Source organism: Pundamilia nyererei, unplaced genomic scaffold, assembly GCF_000239375.1.
Source record: "Pundamilia nyererei isolate P.nyererei 1_Seehausen unplaced genomic scaffold, PunNye1.0 scaffold00126, whole genome shotgun sequence".
NCBI lineage: Eukaryota > Metazoa > Chordata > Actinopteri > Cichliformes > Cichlidae > Pundamilia > Pundamilia nyererei.
The window spans coordinates 680,552-700,576 of NW_005187527.1; the positions used below are offsets into that span (position 1 = coordinate 680,552).

Consider the following 20,025-nt stretch of genomic DNA (forward strand, 5'->3'; position numbering starts at 1 on the left):
GACCCCTGCAGTAGGAGAATGACAGCTAACTGTGTTGGTCTTTATGTCTTCATTGTCTGTACACATACTTATGATATTGTTTAAGGCATACAGCCTGTGAGGGATTTTTATCACTGTAAAATACCAAAAAGGTATTCTTCATTTTCTTAAGTGCATTGCGTTCATTTTTCATTCAAATGCGTTGTTTTTCGGACATCGTAGATGGTTTAGTGCATCTTTATTATGGGATTGTTTTGTTTAAGTCACATATCATCAAAGTTGAGTCAGCAGAAGTGTTTAGCATCCTTTTTGTTATGATGGATGGCATTTACAGTCTTTTCAGTAAATTCATTTGGCTGTGTCCATTGTGGGAATACAGTAAATCTAATAATTACTCCAGCAGGCAAACTTTTAAAAGATTGGAAACAAATCCAGTCAAAGGTAAAAAAGTGTAAAGTGTTTTGTAGCACTTTAATCTCTCATCCACTCAGCAGTAAATTTAAACAGTCAAATGGTCTAATTTTCCTTTAGCTACTTTCTATGCTTTAGAGCAACCACCTGTGCTGCGTTACCGGTCCTCATGGTGTCTTTTGAGGCAAGAAAGGCCTGGCAGTGGATCTTAGTGGAAGTAAGAGGACTTACTTTAAAGCAAGGGCAAGTATCACACAAGCAATCAATGTTGATGAAAACATCACTGGTAATAAGTGGTGATAAAAGTAAGCTGCATGCTTCTGAGGCAAGGATATATATGCTGCGAGATAGGTGATGGCAGCATGAAAAAGCTCCCCATGGACGAGTGAGCAGGAGGCACAATATATACTTAAAGATGCACTTAATTAAATGACCTGTACATACAGCGCAGCAATGTAGGACACAACCTCCAAAGCACATTGTCTTGTGAATACATTAAGAGGTTTTTAAGGATTTGGTGTTGCATTTTTTGGGGTTAATTTAAGCTTGAGCCTTGCTTCTTTCAACCATCTCTAAACCTTTGAAGTTGCACGTGCTTTTCCCCTTCTTTTTTTTTAATCAAGGCTGCACAACAAGCGTGCTCATTCAGCGTGTTTCTGGCTTTAATTAGCCTGCAAAATGAATAATCATTCCAGCACCAGTATTGTCCATAATTAAACCAAGGACATCAGTTCTTATTCATAATGCATGTTTCTTGTTGTGGTTGATTGTGAATTCAGTGGGGTTTATAGTCCCCATTAATTTCACTGAGGATTTATTTTTTTGTTGTTTGTGGGTGGAAGCTGGGGGAGGGGGGTCTGCATGTTTGGGCACAACTGATGTTTCTTCTATTTGTTTTGATTTTAACTCCTCGACTAACTGAACAGCAGGGCTTTTTGGAAGAATTTAGTGGTGTGCACTATTGTAAAAAGAACTGGGACACTGGGAAATATAAAGTGCTGAATTGTACCTCTCGCAAACCAATCTCATATCACGAGAGATTCCTCTGTTATATTGAAACCATTTGCTGAGCAAGGACAAGTCTGAATTTGCACTGAGTCTGATGAAATATCATACATCATCAGCTGTAAAGCTACAGGAAAATGTTAATGTAGTCCGAGCACATGAAATAATACTTTTCTATATTTGAATAAAAAGGAAGGGGAAAAAAATCACTTAGCTCATTTGGATCTTATTGGCTGGTGTTGCAGACCATAAATCATCCCAGCTGGCTACTTCCTTTTCATCACAATAGCGGTGGCAGAGTAAAAGCCTCACTGTCAGAGAAATAATGGAGGAAGTAAGTAAAACGTTAATCAACTATTGGGGCCATTTTGTTCCCCTTCAAGTGATCACATCACGTCTTTTGGCTGAGCCGCAGTTTATGGAGAAAATTGGATGTGAGTTCAAAAGTTTGTTTTGGCATCTCAGACTGTTGATGTGAATTACACTGTAAACATTGTCTGGGGTAAAATCCATTAATCCATTGATGCACTTTTCTGAGTGACTGGTAGCGTCAGTGTCAGCAGCTGGAATAAGGATGACTCACTCTGAAGTTAGTCATAAAGACCATCTCTTCTCCGGGTATCCTTTTTTCTTGGCGTGAAAGCTCTAATCTTTGGAGCTGAAGTATGATAAACCTCCTTTTCCCTCCCTTGTCCCATCTTATAATCTTTAAAATGATTGGAGAAGAAAGGGCAAAGTTCCTTTTCTTCCACTGCTGTAGCAACGCCTTCCCAGAGACAGACTATTATTGAAGCACTTCCACATGACAAATGATTGCAATTAAAAACATAGACTGCTCTTTCCCCCAGATTCCAATAAATGGTGATGGTGTGTCATTATGGCCGGCGTGAGAGTCCGCTCTCGCTCATAAAGAACCTTGCCATCCGGTTCCCAGACCACCAGTCAGTGCAGTCACTCACACTCAGGTCAGAACAGGAAAGGACAGCTTTTTATGGTCCTGGCCATACTCAGCATGAAAAATTAGTTCCTACATGTCTTCGGTATCCGCTTGTTTAAACTAATTAAAACTACTATTATTGCATTAGGCAACATAGAAGCTGTAGCAAATTGTACTAATGGTGGAAAGCATTGGATAATGTGTTCCTGGTGCCAGTAAAGAGCCACTGTAATTGGAGATATTTTGCCTTCTGTCTTGTAATAGCTAACCTGCTGTAAAGGGAATAGTCAAGGCTTCTGTTCACACGGATCTGTTCCCGGTCTCCTTGGTTTGGCTCGTTTGGATGTTCTTTTCATTACTGGCAACATGACGCAGAATTTTTAATTTGTCTCTGGATAAATAAATTCATATCTCAGCAAAAAGAGTTTGCACTGTTCCATGTGGTCTAAGAAATTTGCTCGACTGACCTTGCCCTCCAACTCCTTCCTATTACTACAGCGATTACACTGCCATTTTTCCTGCCTGCCATAAGAAACTGTTTTATTAAATAACAGAAATGACATATCGCTTTGGCTGACTCTGGTCTCAGAGCTTATTTGTATTTGTGGCCACCAAAATGGAAACAAATGGCAGGTCTGTATCCACCTCCCTCTTTGCTCCTCTCATTTATCTGCTATAGCATGAGGCCTGCGTTTCAATTACTTATCTCACTGACTTGCATCTGCAGATCTTACACATGGAAAAAAAATGTGTTGTAATCAGCAGATGTCCACTGCTGGCAGCTCTGGTGTTCAGAGTGCTTCAGGTAGAGGCAAAATCTGTCTGCTGGCGGATCTGGAGATGATGGATTCATTGGTGCTTTTGCTCTGCTTTCAACCTCTTTGCTATTAAGTTTTATTACTTGGCATATTTCCAAAGTTCAGTATGTATTTCCCCAAACAGCTGTGTTGAATATACATGGTGTCACTTTCATCTGAGTAGATACCACATTTGAATGCCCTCCAGCACGCACTGAAGTTGACTTCACAATTACTGGTGTGTTCCATTCTTTAGTGTCGTTTGGTCTTGTCGTGAGCCTTTACCACCATGTCAGTGATATTTAAGTACAGGAGCTCAGAGATTCCCAGATTATACAGAAGGAAACGTTGCAACAGTCTGAAAAGCTAAGACTTTCTGACTCCCTCTACTCCCACATCATCGCTAATGCGGAACTTTATTTTGAGTGGCAACACCTATCATTTAGGAGAAGACTGCAGGGAGTCCTGCACGCCTCAAGCGACAGGGCTACGATGTCCCAGTTGGTATGGGACACAGTGAATGCAGTCACCATAAACTAGCCATTATGCTATGTTCCATTTGTCAACTTCTGAGTTGCCCCCCCCAAATTGAATTTCTGGCTTGGAGAGCTGGACATGTCCTGCAATCTTCGACTTTACAATCCAAGATGATGGCAGTGAATGCAAAGAGTTAGTGATGGTGAGATGAAGCCTCATGATGAACTGAAGCTTTCCATCCAATTGGTCGACTCATGGTTCGAAGCATTGTGATGATTCATTTGCTCTACTGCGCCATCAAGTGGACAATTCAAGTGAAGCGGGCTCTTTGATTAAAATGATGTGTAAACCTTATGTACATCTGGATAATGACACAAACTAGTCTTTGGTGCTTCACTTTTTAATAAACTAAAAGACAGAAATCAGATTATAGGATGTGTAGTGTTGTTTATTTATATTTTGGTGTTTATCATTTGTGATATTTATTACTGTGTGCATACTTTATTAGGAGAGACAAAATTAAAAAAAAAAAAACATCTCTTCCTTGCTGGTTCCATCGAAGAAGAAATGCACAAGTAACTATGTAGCACGTACGTAATCCAATTCCACAACACAGTGTGATGGGGAATCAGCTGTTTTCCTGCCCATGTTATTTCGAATCTGGCGCGAACCGATGAACCAGTCCCTGAATCAGTCACGTGGTACGGACTGCCCGCGAGGCCTCGAACGTCACTGCATACGTAATCAAAGCAAGCCTCGATACGCGCTTCAGAAAAACGCCCCCGCGATTACCCGACGCACGATTCAAAGCTTCCACACACAGGACACATCACTACAAAGAGTAGTAAATCATTCAATCTGTACTATTACTTTATGTATTTATAACTTGGTAAATAAGCAATTCATGGAGGATCAGGCACTATCCATGAATGGGTTGCAACTAGACATTGAATTCAATTCAATTTTATTTATAAAGCGCCTAATCACAACAACAGTCGCCTCAAGGCGCTTTATATTGTAAGGTAGACGCTACAATAATACATACAGAGAAAACCCCAGCAATCATATGACCCCCTATGAGCAAGCACTTTGGCGACAGTGGGAAGGAAAAACTCCCTTTTAACAGGAAGAAACCTCCGACAGAACCAGGCTCAGGGAGGGGCGGCCATCTGCTGTGACCGGGCTGAATTACTAGTGATGGATGACTCGACCTTGTTAGAAGCAAAAGAAATCCAGTTTTTCCTTGTGCTTCCAATGTTACTACTGTAGCAGGGTCAACTGTCTTGATGCAGTGACATCATCCCCATCTAAGTTGATGCCAGACTTCTGAGGTTTGGCATCTGACTTAGGTAACCTTCTGCTTACCTTCTGCTTCACTGGGCGGCTGCGGGTCAAGAGGTAGAGCAGGTTGTGTATCAATTGGAAGGTTGGTGGTTTAACCCCTGCATCTTCTAGTCTGCTTGTTGTGTCTTTGGACAATGTATTGCAACTCAAGTTGCCCCCAGTTCATCCACTGGAGTGTGATTGTGCGCGTGAATGTTAGGGAAAGTGCCAAAAAGCACAGAATAAATTGCTGTATGACTGTGTGAATGGGTGAATGATGCTTGTAGTACAAAGTGCTCTAAGTGTTCAGCTAAAGCACAAAAGCACCATATAAGCATGAGTCCCATTTACTGCTCTGCTTTGTAGCTTGAAAACTGTTTACCCGTATCTGTATAATCTGGCTGCGCTCGACGTGTTAACATACTGTAATGCAAGCATTACACTAATGCATGCTCATTATGTTTAGCATCTGAGCCAGAGGTATCATCTGTTAACAGATGTTTTAGTGTTGACAGAAGCATATCTTGAGCAATAAATCAACATAGCCACACAACACTTAGCGCAATTCAGTATTCTGCTGGGAGACAGCTTGTGACATCAGAGTTGATGTAACTTCAGGTCAGTTTCACATCACATTGGCCTTTATTTAGGACTCGTGCCAATCATGCAAGCGCAGGCTGCCAGACACTGCTCATCTGCTGCCCTCGTCCCTTGTCTCTGGGTATAATTTCAGTTAATTGCTAGCTGCCAAGTGTCTGCCACGTTTGTCCCCCAAAAACAGCATGCAGCCTTGGGACTTAAGCACTGGTAGCGTTACAGCCAAATAACACTGAGCTTAAAAGAAGCATCCTAGCCCCTGGCTCCGGCTGAGTAGATTAGATTTATATGACCGAAAAGGCTTTGCCTCTGAATTTCATCAATTGGCTGTATGACCTTCTGTAAATGTTCCATATACAGACTATTACTAATACCAAGGTGACCTTTAGAAAGATGAGAGAATTTAAATCGAGGTATTGACAAACCAGCATGGCAATTACCAGTCACTAGCATCGACTTAAATACCATCCAATCAAACAATCCTTTTTTACAGCCTCTTGTCATTTGGCCTCTGTTTGGTTCATTCAATGATATGAAGCATGTTTAAGGAAAAGCAAATAGCTGTGCTGCATCTAAGATCCAGTCAAATTAAGCTGGCACTGACCCTGCAGATGCCATGAAATTGCTGTGTGTTTTGTTGTAATGTAAAACTTGCCTGATAAGAGGTGGCGCTGATCGGACTCTACTCCAACTTTGATCTGTCTCGAGGCCACCAGGAGACAGATTAAGGTGTTAAGAGATTAACACCTGGGGAACCACTGACTTTAAAACCTGGCTTGAGGACAATAAACACTTCAAAATATCCAATACCATCCATCTCTTAATAAATGATGTCTGGCATGTTGTCATTTGTTGTCTTTGTAAAGAGCTTATTATTATTTTTTTATAAACCCCAGAAAACCTATAAAGCAGAAGTTGTTGAAAAGGCAGTATATTTTTGTTGACGGACTATCCAATATCGTTGGAATCACTGGCACTTCAGTGAACCAATGCCTCACTAAATCTCTAGCTTAGTAAAACAATCCCATTTTGTGCAGAGCGATTAATTACTTCTTTTAAACCAGTTTGATTCTCGACCAGATACACATCAGGATGCAGATAGAAGCGACAGCAGCACTGGTGTCCTCCGCCACATACAATCACTCACACAGGTGACTTGGAGGATCCCAGAAAATCACTGCTGACCATATTGTGCCTAAAAAATGATCGAATCAAATCATGCTGGAAGCCAACAAACTTAAAATTCACTCATTTTATTTTCTCTTGGATATGAACTATTTAATATCTGAGTCAGTAGTGCGTTTGACAACCATTGCAGTCATCCATACCTTGCTGTTATGTTAGCATATTTTGACCCTAAAAGGCCAACAGAGGAAACAGCACAGCCTTGTGATTAACTTGATACCCTCAGTTTCCTGTGTTGCATTGCCAGGATTCAGAACCTGCTATATTAGGAGTTAGCATGGGTTAAGATAAGATCAGATTTGAGTTTGGTTGTCATCTGGAGCTTATCGATGGCCAGTCTCAGTGGTTACTTTGGTGAATGTGAGGAAGTCAGATTTATTCAGGCAGGTTTTGATAGTAAGTGACGCTTTGAAAAGAGCTATTTACATCACTTATTTACTGTCTCTGTTATGATCTTTGTTATTTCATTGCTCCAGAAAAGCTGCAATAACTCATAAGAGTTTATTTCTTCTCTCTATCTCTTTATTTATTGCTGTTAAAGTGAAGTGTTCTGCACTAGGGCCAATCTGATAAGAAGGGTTTTTTTGTTTTTTGTTTTTTACATCTGTTTATCATAGATTTAGCATGATGACATGAGTCTGTTATGGAAACTGATACTAAAAACACCACATAATGATTAATTTTTGATCCAGCCGTACATGTGGTGTATTTGTGGTATCTTTTGTAGCTACTTTAAATGAAGTTTTCGTCCTTCTATTAATTTATTTTAACCTCTGAGACCCCGTGTCTCAGACCGGTTACATCTCGTGCATCCCAAAAAAGAGCTCAGGTCTCATGAGGTTAAGGATGTGCTGCACATGCATCTAAAGTCACGTTTCCACTACAGAAAACTTTCCCTAGGGATTAAAAAAAAAAAACCTCTGGGGGAGCTCTGTACTTTTCTGCCACAGTGTGTAAAATATGTTTCCAACAATGATTTTATAGCCCAAAACCAAATGGTGGAGTTGAGGGGGAGTTATTACTTTCTTTTAAAATTTAAGGACTGTGGTTACTCATCACACCATTGGTCTCATTTCCCAGCACCATCTTTCAAAATCAGAATCAACAGCTCTCTCTGTCCCGCCGTTTATATGGCATCAGCAATCTAGAACAGTGTCTTGTATAGTGTGGCTCAAAAATAGGGCAGAAAAACAATCCTTTTCATGAATATAAATTTAAGGATGTGTAAACATTGATGTATTAAAGAATTTGAGATTTTGTCATCATCAGCTTTTGTCATGTAGCTTTCCCCCTTTTTCTGTTTACATGCTTAATGTTAGCCTAAGCTAGCAGCAGAATGGGTATAATGCTGAATAGGAACATTTTAGGTTGCTAACATGGCAAACTAATTGTCCAAATTCAAGGGCTGCATCTTTGAATTTGGCTGCAGGTAAAAACATGATACTTAAAAGATAAGTATGTTATAAGTATGTGCGCATGTTAGCTAACTGACACTAGCATTTAGCTTTAGCGCATCTGTGTGAGTAACCAAAACCTGCTGTTGTTTACATTTTAAACATGAAGCTCCGTTATTTAGGTTTTATTCAATGTCCAGACCTTGGTTTTCACTTTCCGTGCCTAAATGCAGTATTTTTGTTCTAAGTTGGCCATCATCTGTAACCAAAACTCTCCAGTCCAGTCACGGTCATCTTCAGACCACCTACTGAAGCAGTACAAGTGCACATCAGCATTTCTAATGCCTGTAAAACCCTATCTAACTGTTGGTGCTAGAAGATAAGTTGTGCTCCCTTGGAGTCATGGCCTACTTTTGTGAGCTCTGCCTTCTTGGCGCCACTGTGCTAAAGCAGCTGGAGCTAAAGTATATAAGACCTAATCTTAGATACACACACACACACACACACACACACACACACACAAAATAGAAGGTCTTTAAAAATGACACATGTTGCTGGTTCACAGTGTTTGACTGTCACCGTATAAAAAGCAGCTTGTAACAAATAAGTAAATGACGGATGGAGAGGAAGCAAAATCCAGGCTTTGATGTAGCCTATCAGTGGCTGAAATTAAAAACGATCTTGGACAATTTCACACAGATTAAATGCAGACTTCCCCCACTAAAGACCAATTTAATCATTTTAATTTGAACCCCACACCGAGTAAGATCTTTTGCACTTACTGTATTAAATTCATCTGTCCTATGTGTTCCCCGAGGCCATCATTTGGCTGTATGCAGCTTCAGACTGTACGTACCCCCTCTTACCACAACAAAGAAGCAGAAAGCTCAACAGCACTGACCCAAGAGTTATTGATAGTAAGCAGTTGTGTCTGTGTGTCAAGTATTTATTAGTCCCTCTCTTTCGGTTTATAGACCCGATTGATTTAGTAAAGTTTTATCCTCCAGCTTGACCTTATAACTCTGGAATGAATGAGTCCTGATATAATAAACATTAAGGGACTGTAGCAGCGGGGCTGTGATTGATCAGTCCAAACTGGGAGGAAGGGAAATATCCTGACATTCGTTCTTCAGGATATAAGTGTTTTTGCAGGGCATTGACAAAGAAGATACTGTGTGGTAGACCATTTTAGTTTAGTCTGCAAAGCGTGTTACACTATGATATGTGGTAATTACATTTTGCTGAGACATCAGTCTTATTCTCTCGTATTGCTGCAGGCCAAAATAGTGAAGGCAGCTTTGCTGTTCAGAGGTGGCTGTGAATTACGTTGTTGGCGAGCTGTACAGTCAGCCAGAGCCTACTATTATAGCTGCTGTCACTCAAGAAGCTGCTAAGGTCATTTTTTTTTCTTTCGAGGAAGGCAAAAGTATGGCATGACAGTATGAGTTGGCACGTATTAACTAAACCAGTGAAGTAAATGTTTAGACTTGCATGATATACTTAATTCTTCAGGACAACAACAGCGGTTTTATTGCCTTTAATGAACTGGACACAAGCGGTGCAATACCGGCAAAGGTGCGACCTTTGACCTTTATCAAAGGGGCAGGAGGACACAGCTTGAGCTGTTCTTCACAGAATCACACACAGTCGAGCGTCGAATCCTTTTTGTCAATAAAATAAAAGGGCAACTTTTAATCAGACAGCCGTGACTGTTTGCTCTTTTCTTGCCTGATTAAGCACTCTGTCACTCAAGCTCTACTCCATTCCACTTTAGAGATCAGCTTTTATTGCCTTCTTGCTAAGTCATCCTGTCGCTTCAGTACAGTCGAGATTCGTTGTAATGTTTGCGCTGCCTCCTAAACTCGGTTCAGCTGCTAAAGAATCTACTAAAGGCCCTTCTCCATGATGTCCTTGAGCTCCAAGGTAGAAAAAAGGTGCCTCTCTGGAGCACAGTAATGCCTCCAGATGAAGCCAGCTTGCTGTCAAGACCAATATATCTTGATAACAAAAGCAACATCTGTCTAGTTCAACCTCAGTGAGGGGGCACTCAGACGTCTCCTCTCCACTCAGGTAGGAAGGTGTGTGTGTCACCGAGGTAACGAGAACAGATGAGAGCTTCATCCTCTAAATCTCAAAGTTATTGTGTTATCAGAGGAGGCAATATGAAGCGGCCTTCAACAGAAAGAGATTCTTCACAGCAAACAAGTTTGTTGTGCACAATAATGTTGGTCATTATGTGGCCAGACCTAAGAGCTTTTAACCATCTACACTCTGCGGTTTGCCTGTGGTCCATTAACACAGTGTGCACTGTTTATGCTTTATACACTGTGAGGCTGAAAAGGCAGAGACACATTAAATATTGACTCTGCCGGGGCTTCTTTCCAGCTCTCTGGAATAAGTATTTGGCAAAATTAGGAGTAAAAATTCACGCTTAAGGCTAAGCTTGGTTGAGCTTCTTCCTCCTCCAATTCAGCCACTTTTGCTTATACATGAATTCATACAAATAAAGCAAGTATGATACATCGTTAGTGTAAGTCTGCAACATCTGATCCAAACAGTAGATGATCCAAAAGAATAATATTAACATTAATTATCATTAATTCAACAACCTTTTCAAGGATCATTTCTCTCTTTCCTCTACCTCCAGTTTGCTTCTACACTTCATGACGGTGTAGGCTGCAGATTTATGACACTATTTCCATGCCCTCTGTACAATGATGTAATTGTTACTACTACATCCCTTTATAGCCCAGGTTTATAGAGACCTCTTGCAACTCTCATCAGCCATCTTAACTAGTTAGTTATAAACATGCCATGAGCTACATCTCTATTACTATTTTCTCCTGCGAGCGCTGCCTTGTGCTTGGTGCACAATTGACAAATGGTTCACAGCACTCGTCTTAACACCCACAGCTGCCGTCAAACCTTGAACTAAATTTTTCACAATAGCCTGGAGAGGGAGGGCAAATGGGCTCGTGGAGTTTTTTGGCAACACCGTGGACTTATTACTTAATGGCTTTCATATTCACGCGTTGGTTTTGCATACAACAGAAGATTTTTTGGGGTGTGTAGCGGGGTCATCAATTCCTACCTTGAATGCACCACTTTGTTAAATTAAAGAGGAGGCAACACATTTGTCAAGAAACCAGCTTGATTATGTGCGAGAAGAGATGACACCCGATGAGATATTAACTTGCATCGTGACCCGAGGTCATGAGCCTCCATATCACATTCAGAGCCCGTCTTTTACACTGATGGAGAACAATGTGCTTGGAGATCGATTAATAATGTAACCAGCGAACTAGTCCTATCTCACACTTCTGCAGTCCTGAACCTGTAGTTCATAGCTACACCAACCCGCATCAAAACTGCAGAAAATACACCAAAATGGCATTGAAAGCAACTTTCACAGACACCTAAACACTGTTAAGATCTGTTCTCCTGGAAAGTGAAAAGCCATCTTCTCAGGTCATTACAAAGATGCTACTTTAAGTATAAATTTGGTTAAAAAGGTTACAAAGACGCCATTCCTCTTCACCACCTCTGCAAACCCCAAAATTGGCAGCTTCAAGGCGATGGAGCTAAACACTGTTGACACAAGTAGGAATTACAGGTTTTGACAGATCTTTTAGGCCTTTCTCTAATCAACATAAAATTGCTCAGTGGGTAAATTTAAAGGGCCTGAACACTCTTTGCAATAAACCTCAGCCTAAAGGACAACTCTTTCTGTTTTACTTTTCAACTAAATCTAGATATAAGGGCACATCTGTTTAAAAGCCAAGGACTAGCTCAGTAGACAAAGCACAGAATCCAAAGACAGTTCGTAGATGGTCTTGGGAGTAGCTTTGTACTGTTTCAGCTAAACAGAAGAAGAAGTTCCTCATTGGTCTTGTTTTTATCTGTTAGGAGCACTGTCCGTGAAGTAAATTCAGAGATAACTTCAGCAGTGCTAGTAAATAAAAATGTCTGTTGATCTGCCAGTTGGTTCAGTCTAAGAAGTTTCTCGGCTGGATTAAGAGAAGTGTAGTGTAGCTCAGGGGTGTCAAACATTAGGCCTAGGGACCAAATCGGCCTGGTAAAGACTGGTAAAGGTTTGCATAAAAGCTGGACTTTTAACTGCATTTTCATAAATTTTACAGCTTTTCTTACTGATAAAGACCTCCTCCATGGTCATTCATAATGCACCAAAGTAATTAAGTAATAGATAAACAGATAAATGCAAGAAAATGTCCAGTTTTCTACTGTCTACTGTAGAAATGTAAGGTTTTTACAACATATCCACAGCAAAAACAAACAAAAAAAGCTAAAGCAAAGCAAACGTCTGACATATTTTTTTGCCATACTTTCCTTATATTAAGAGCTCTTGGTATAAAAGTGCAGTTAAAGTCGTCACAGTAACAGGAAGGAGAGTGTCGCTGGGCCTTCTAATCTGAAAATTACGTGGGTTGTGGGTGGCACATGATGTAAAATAAGTTTTTCGTCCTTGGTGCAAATGGTTCAACCTGTTGTTGGGGATGAGTTTCCCATTTGAAGGGAGATATTGCCATGACAACTTCTCCTCAGAATGAGCAGAACAATGTTGAAAAATTCCTTTTCCTTTTCATCCATCTTTCTTTTTTTTGACCTATACTGAGGATTTTGAATAGCTAAAAACTACTCATCAGTGTGCTATGCATTGTGTTAAAAGCTAATTAGTAACAGCCAAAATGACACAAGCCAAGCTCCTTTTGAGGCTGCTTGCTGCAGAGCAAAAACACTGTGTTGTTGTCCTGAAGACAGCTAGCTTCATGTCCAAACTTAGACCCTCACGTCTTGCATGTCCACCGTCCTACAGTGTTCTGAGGCTCTTGGTTGCCTGGGTAACCCACAAGACCTAATGCTGTATTTCCCAGGTTACCCTCAGAATGTCCACAAGCGCGGGGTGAGAGCTCGACTCATGAGGCTCTTTCCATGCTCCACAGCCAAAAAGCCATCCTCCACTAATCAAAGCAAGTGGCTCTTCCAAGGCTTTCTCTCCCTCTCTCTCCCTTCACTCTGTCTCTCTGATGATTTTGTTGCTGTTGTCTAAGATGTTCTTTTGTTTCTGTGTCTTTTCTCAGCCAGTACAGGCTTTAGCCACACATGATTGACGGAGCTGCATTTTAGCTGCAACGTGAAATCTTTTCTTTCTTTTCTGAAGGGAATAAAAATGTTTTTCTGCTGTTCACAGTCAAAATTGTCATCTTTCACTGAAACAAAACACTCGCATATTGCAGATTAGTTTCGGCGTAATTACACGGTGATGCGAAAAAGAATATGTGATGCTAAACAGATCAGGTGAACAGAAATTTGTTTATTACACCGCTGTAATGCTACAGTTTCTGGACTAATATGATGATGAGAATGAGATCAAATAGCCATTTTTATTTCCTTTATATCAGCTGACATCCCCCAACGGATGCAGAGCTTTTGTTCCATAGCAACAGGTTAATTATGGTCCGTTTAAAGATTTGGCCTTTTGACTGTGGGCCGTAATAAGCCTCTTCGAGCTAATGAGGCACTTAGTGTGTCACACTTCAGGTATATGAGAGACCCTGCACAAGACAAGTCAAACGCTGTGCTGTGAGGACAGTGCAGTCGGTGACAGTGCCCAGACAGCATCTGCTATCATTAAAGGCCCATTAAAACATTTCACAGGGTTCAGCTACCCTCTTTCATGAAGAGGCTCTCTGCCACGAGGGCTTGTTGTGTTCCAGGGTCTCAAAAAAACTCTAATTACCTCTGCTGTCATGTTTGTTGTAGAGAAGAAAAGAGCATTCAGATTTTTTGTTTGGTTTTGTGAAGGGTCCGATAAAGGAATGTGGCGTGTGAGGCAAAGAAAGGACTTCAGAACTGATCCGCTTGAATGGATTTTCCCATGAGCCAATAACATTTTGTAGTAAAATGTTGAGTTCTGGCATTGTGAATGGAGCTTTTTGTTGTTTTTTTTGTTTTATTTGATTATCTATTTGCTGAAAATGTAACAAGATAGCTAAAATTCTAGTGTCAAAAATACAAATTTGCAAGGACGTGTTTCATGTCTCACCTTGTTCTTTCTCCTCTCCAGACAGCGTCGAAGACGAGCTGGAACTATCGGCAGTCCGCCATCGCCCAGAAGGCCTGGAACAACTCGAAGCACAGACGCGGTTCTCCCGAAAGGAGCTACAGATTCTTTACCGCGGCTTCAAGAATGTAAGTGACGAGGCCACCATACATAATGTACACCTTGGAATGCTTTGTTCTGTCTTGGATATCTCTTTTTTCTTCACATCAAAAACATTGTTTTCCTTTTGATTTTATTTCATGTATTCTTTTACAACCTGCTGTAGTGAGCAAGGGTGTTTCCACCCAAGTCTCCTGAAGCAGCTCAACCTGCATTAAATGTTAAACTGTCCAATAGTGCTTACCACAGAAAATTTAAACTTCGGTACACGGTTCACTGTGTCAGAGATAATGAGGTCATACCTCAACCCCTCCACCCCCTCCCAGCTTACTTCTTTGTCATCTCTGGTGTGAGGCATAATAAGATGACCCAGAATTAACCCAACCCAGATTATCTGGCTGTGAAAGAGGATAGTGAGAGTCCTGTGATGGTGTTCCCGTGAGGCTTCAGTTTCCTGTTGCCTGCAATGTGCTCTAGCCAAGTCCCTGCAAATCTTTCCCATTAGTTCATTTCCACTGGAGATGGTTTAAGAGGTAAGAAGTGTTCTGATCAGGGATTTAATTTGTGCTTCACGCTGCCGGATTTCACAGCGTTTAAAGACATTCTCTATTTTGCCACTGGAAGGGATGAAGTGATGAATCCAAATAACTCAGGTGGCCCCTTCAGCTTTCCTTGAGCACCAGGAAAAAGGCATACATATTAATTTGCCCCTCTGGGTGATTTATCAGTAGGGATGGGTACCGGTGTCCGTTCTGACATAAACGGTAGTAACCAGACCGAAAAGCAGCGCACATTTCGGTGCTTTATTTCCTGAGCTGTGATACACTTTAGATTCTAGCCAATCATTTTACGTTTCCGAGGATAGTAGGCGGGGCCAGGTACGTAGGTTCAGTTAGAGCAGAGCTACAGATTAAAAATGTCCAAGGCGAAGCGGTCAAAAGTCTGGCTGTACTTCACAGCAAAAGATGCAAACTCAGCAGCAACAAGTGCTTTAAGCTGATACTGTGATACTGTCAAAGGAGGTAACACCTCGAATCCGATTAAACAGCTGGCGACGCATAGCGTTTTTTTTTAAAAGCCGAGAAATGCGCCGTATTTGATAGCTTGCTGCGAGACCTCACACCGAGCGCATCTACTGCGGGTGGGTTGCCTGTTATGCAACATCCCCCAAAAACCAGAAGAATAGAGTCCTGGCCCCTAGCCCTGCCAGTGTAGCAGAAATGATGAGGATGATGATGCAGCAGCAGCCGTTCTTCTCTGTGTGAGTAGCTTCATGTTGTTCGTGTGTAATTTACATTGAGTAGGCTAACCACGTTATTACATTAATGCATGTAAGGTGAACTAGCAAACATCATCATAGCTACATGCGGCTGTCCTCTTGTTTGATGGCAGATACTCCCTTCACCCTGGCCAAAAAGGCTAAAATGACCAAAGAAAAAGTGGGAAACAGCTAAACATGAGAGGTTTTTGGACAAAGTTTGTGTTTTTTCCATTGTTTAAGCACTGCTTCCAGCCAAGAGTGATACCATATATGCCCCATAGCTGCAGAAAAGGCTAACATTGTTATCTTTTTACAAAAAAAACAGCTGAACATGAGAGGTTTTTGGACAAAGTTTGTGTTCTCCATTCTTTAAGCACCGGTTCGAGCACCGTTTAAGCACCGGCACCGTTTCAAAAGTACCGATTTGGCACCGGTATCGGATAAAACCTAAACGATACCCATCCCTATTTATCAGGAATATATGCAGAATTTGTTAGCAAGGGACATAATTTCCATTTGGTACTGGAAGTGTTCTGGTTTTCGTTTTTTGTCGGCTCATAGTCTGAGTACCACATAATGCCACCTTTAAGCAGGTCTTGGTTGGATGGAGGTAAGCAGACAGTGTGGACAGCAAAACAAAGATTGCAACTGCTAAACTGCAGTCATGAAACCATTGATATCATCTGACAACAATTCAACAAGAAGTCTTAGCCCAGAAGTTATCAAACTAGCCGATGGCTTTCCAAACAGGTCACTTCCTGTTAAAAGGGAGTTTTTCCTTCCCACAGTCACCAAGTGCTTGCTTGAAGGGGATTATCTGATTGTTGGGGTTTTCCTTCTGTTATTGCAGGGTCTTTAACTTACACTAGAAAGTACCTAAAGGCAACTTTTGTGATTGTGCACTATCTAACCTTTTTATTTTATTTACTTCTTCTTAGTACATGGGGATCTGCCCGGCCTTCCACAACGCGCAGTATCATTTCCTAATTCTCCATCTGCCTTTTTAAAATCTAAACTTGAATTTTAAATTCAAATTCTTTGATTTTTGATAAAAAACAAAAAATGAAATTCACATGATCTTCACTGCTTTTAGCTTGTTTGCTGTTTAGAATAGTAAAATATTGGCATGTTAGCATTTACCTCTGTACATCAAAGAGCCTCAATACAGCCTCTCTGAGCCACTAGCATGGTTATAATGTTTTTAGTGTATTTATTCATTTATGTATTGGAATAGGAGGTCATCGTCTCCGTTTACTCAGTTGCTCCTGTCTACTGTGGAGTTAGATGTGGTTGAACTAGGACCCCAAACTGGACAAAGGGAAAGAGTAATGACGCTTAAATTACAGCTATTAAATAGCTTCTGTCCATCACTAAATCTAGAGTGTGGCTCATTTTTTAACTTCTGGGGTCAAACAGCTCATCTTGTCTTGCCCTATCCCAGTGACATTGGCAGAATGAAGGAAAGCTTTTAAGGCGAGCCAGACTAATAGAAGCTGGCATGATTCCCATGATGAGAAGTTTGGCCCTTTGTCCTTGGTATCCAGGGTTTTGAAGCAAATCAAACTTCTCCAAGTTTGATTTGGTGGAAGGATGAGGTCATCTGTCTTGACAACAGACTTTACAAGTTATTCACTTGTAGCACAAGTGGTGCTTTGTTTTAGATATAACGCTTTGTCGAGCAGGTCTCGTCTACCAAATGAAACCTCTGGTTCTGGGCCTTGATCTCGAGGCAGAATTTGAGCAAGGGGTCACCTTAAAGGTTTGAGAGAATTTATTATTTAAAAAAAAAAAAACCTTGACCTCAGACTATAGAAAATAACACAATATTGTCCTCACGTCTGACTGAATCTTCTGAGCTTTCACAGTTCACAGTCCAGGGCACTGACTTGGGCATTAGATTAAGATCTCATACTTTCGATGCCATCAGTCACGATTCGTCTGTTCGTAGGTATATTTCATTCCCCACACTGCTTATTGCCACCTCGCTTCATGGGTCTCCAAAAGGAATTTCATGCCTGGCCAGTTTTGCATTTGATTGAATTGGATGTGTGATTTTATTATCATGGATGAGCTAATTTTACAAGCATATCAAATGAATACAAATAAACTTTCTGATCTCTCAGTCCGTCTAATGAGAACGGCATTGAACAATGTGCAAAATCAAAACAAACAAAAAAACGAGGACAAAGGGAAACAGTGACTACGTTGGTGATCATCCTGGAAAATGTAACCCATGTTTTTCTAGTTGCTTTTTTCTTTTTCTTAAAGTCTTGATCTAGAAGTGCATGAGCAAATATTTATGAATTGAGTCCTAGCAGGAAAAATAAGCTAATTAATTTTATCGATATGTATGTAAATGTAAACATTTAGATATTTGTTATATCTTTAATTTGGTGATATGTTCATCTGTTGTTGGGACACAGATGCATACTTTATGAAAATAAAATGAACTCTGGCTTAATGTTATATATGTATATAATATAAAATAAATGAGTTCCTGACTTTTAGCTTAGCAAGATCAAAGTTTTCCTTGATGGGACCTAAAGTCAAAGTGTAACTATTTCTCTGTACTTGAAATTGAATTGCAGGGGCGCTGCATTGCATGTGGTAATAAGATGACGCACAGGCTCCATTCCCAACTGAAAAATAGCCTCGCTCACCAATGTCATCATCAGGCTACAAAGAAACGCTGATATACAATCAGTTGAATTCTGCCACGAGAGTGAGACTCGCTCCAACAGCTTTCACTGAGCTTTATTTTTTCTGCAGCTTTTTAGGATGATTTGCAGTAGAGAGAATAGAAGAAGAAGTGTGTGTGATGCACAGACACACACAGGTGCAGCCATGCACATACTCTACAAGTCAAGTAGAAGTCCTATTAAAAAAAAACCCCCCTGCTTACTATATTTATTTACAGAGCACAACTACAACAAGAGGTTGACTGTTGAGAGCGTGTTGTCTGCACGGTTGTAGAAGATAAACAAAGCATTAATTAACAGCTGCTCTGGTAAACAACAGAGAAATACTGTCAAATACAAAGATGCTACAGTGCATTTTGTCTTTATGGTGGATATGCGTGAAGTCCCTGCAGGGACAGAATTTCTACATTCCTTAAGAAACTACAGATAAAAAAATACACAGCGTTACGTAAAAATCTTGATCCAACCCTTACTACTTTATATTTTAGTATGAAAATGGGAAATTAAATAATAATACAATAATAACAATTTATTGAAATGTGTGCAAACATATCTAGAAAAAAGCATATAAGGCAAAAACAGACAACAACCCCGATGAGCTTTATTTGGTGTGACCACCTTTATTCGTCAAAACGGCCTGAACTCTATGAGGAAGTTTCTTGTAATTTCTTTAGGTAGTCTTCAGGAATAGTTCTCCAGACTTCTTGAAGGACATTCAAAGCTCATCTTTGGAGGTTTCTGCCTTTTGTTCTGTTCCCCATCAGCGTGATCCCACACTGCTTCAATTGTGTTGAGGTCCAGGCTGGGGGGAGGCCAATCCATGACTTTTTAGTTTGAGTTTCATTGTGTGTTCGTTTCATTGTGTGTTGGCAGTGGGTTTGGGATCATTCAACAATCAGATCAGATGCTTTCCAGATAGTACAGCATGGTGGAACCCAATCCAACCATACTATTTCCATCAATTTTGACAAGATCTCCATCCCAAACAAATTTAAACAAACATTTTAAATTTGGATTTATCCAAAGATCTGTTACTAGTGATTACCAGTCCAGTTCTTATATAAGTTGACATACCTCAGCCTTTTTTCCCTGAAAAAAATAAAAACCTTCTTCCCCCCCTGAAAAATATTTTTTTTCTCTCAGTGAATGGATTTTTCCTCTTTCTTAAAAATGTGACTTTTTGATTCTTTATATCTGCTGTAGATAATTTTTTTTAAATAGATGAACAGATCACAGAAAGCTTTTCCAGTTTCCTAAAATCACACTATGCTGATATAGACTTTAGCTAATAGCTAAAGCTAATGTCTAATAGCTAAAGCATATATAGGTCGTCGAGCCACCTCCGGGGCTCTTCAACTGGTGGGGGAGATTGTCACATCTTGCAGGAGCTTTCCTCTCTTCAGGAACTCTCTGCAGGAGGGGGAGATACAGGAGAGGTGGAGGAAGATCTCAGCCTGGGTGTTTATTGTCTCATGTAGTCTGGAAGATGAGTGGATGGTGGGGTGGGTGCAGTTTTCTCTGTGGTGGGGTTGGGCGGACTGTCCCGGGCTCTGTGGGGCCGGGGGTCGCTGCTGCGCTGGGCCCCAGTCTGGATGGGCCTGGGCCTCCTTTCCCTGGCGGGTCGCGGAGTATGGGAGTGCCTACTGGGGTCAGCGGGGGAGCTGGCCCCAAGAAACGCTCACTTGCCCCTCCCTTCCTTCCCTCCCCATCTCCAGCTGCCTCCCTCTTCCCGCTCCACCACAACCACCCACACATGCAGGGCCTTGGAGTAGGGGTATG

The 20,025-nt window shown here is 40.9% G+C and overlaps 1 protein-coding gene across 4 annotated transcripts in view; it reads left to right on the forward strand.

Moving 5' to 3' along the window:
* Nucleotides 1-20,025, forward strand: part of kcnip4a (potassium voltage-gated channel interacting protein 4a) — a 149,068-nt gene that overhangs the window by 120,978 nt on the left and 8,065 nt on the right. For 3 of the 4 annotated variants that reach the window (XM_005742998.1, XM_005743000.1, XM_005742997.1), the window contains exon 2: nt 14,191-14,315. In XM_005742998.1, the coding sequence (XP_005743055.1) occupies nt 14,191-14,315 (125 nt within the window). Of the gene's footprint in view, nt 1-12,997; nt 13,094-14,190; nt 14,316-20,025 lie in introns of all 4 variants that reach the window. The other variant, XM_005742996.1, reaches the window with a different exon arrangement.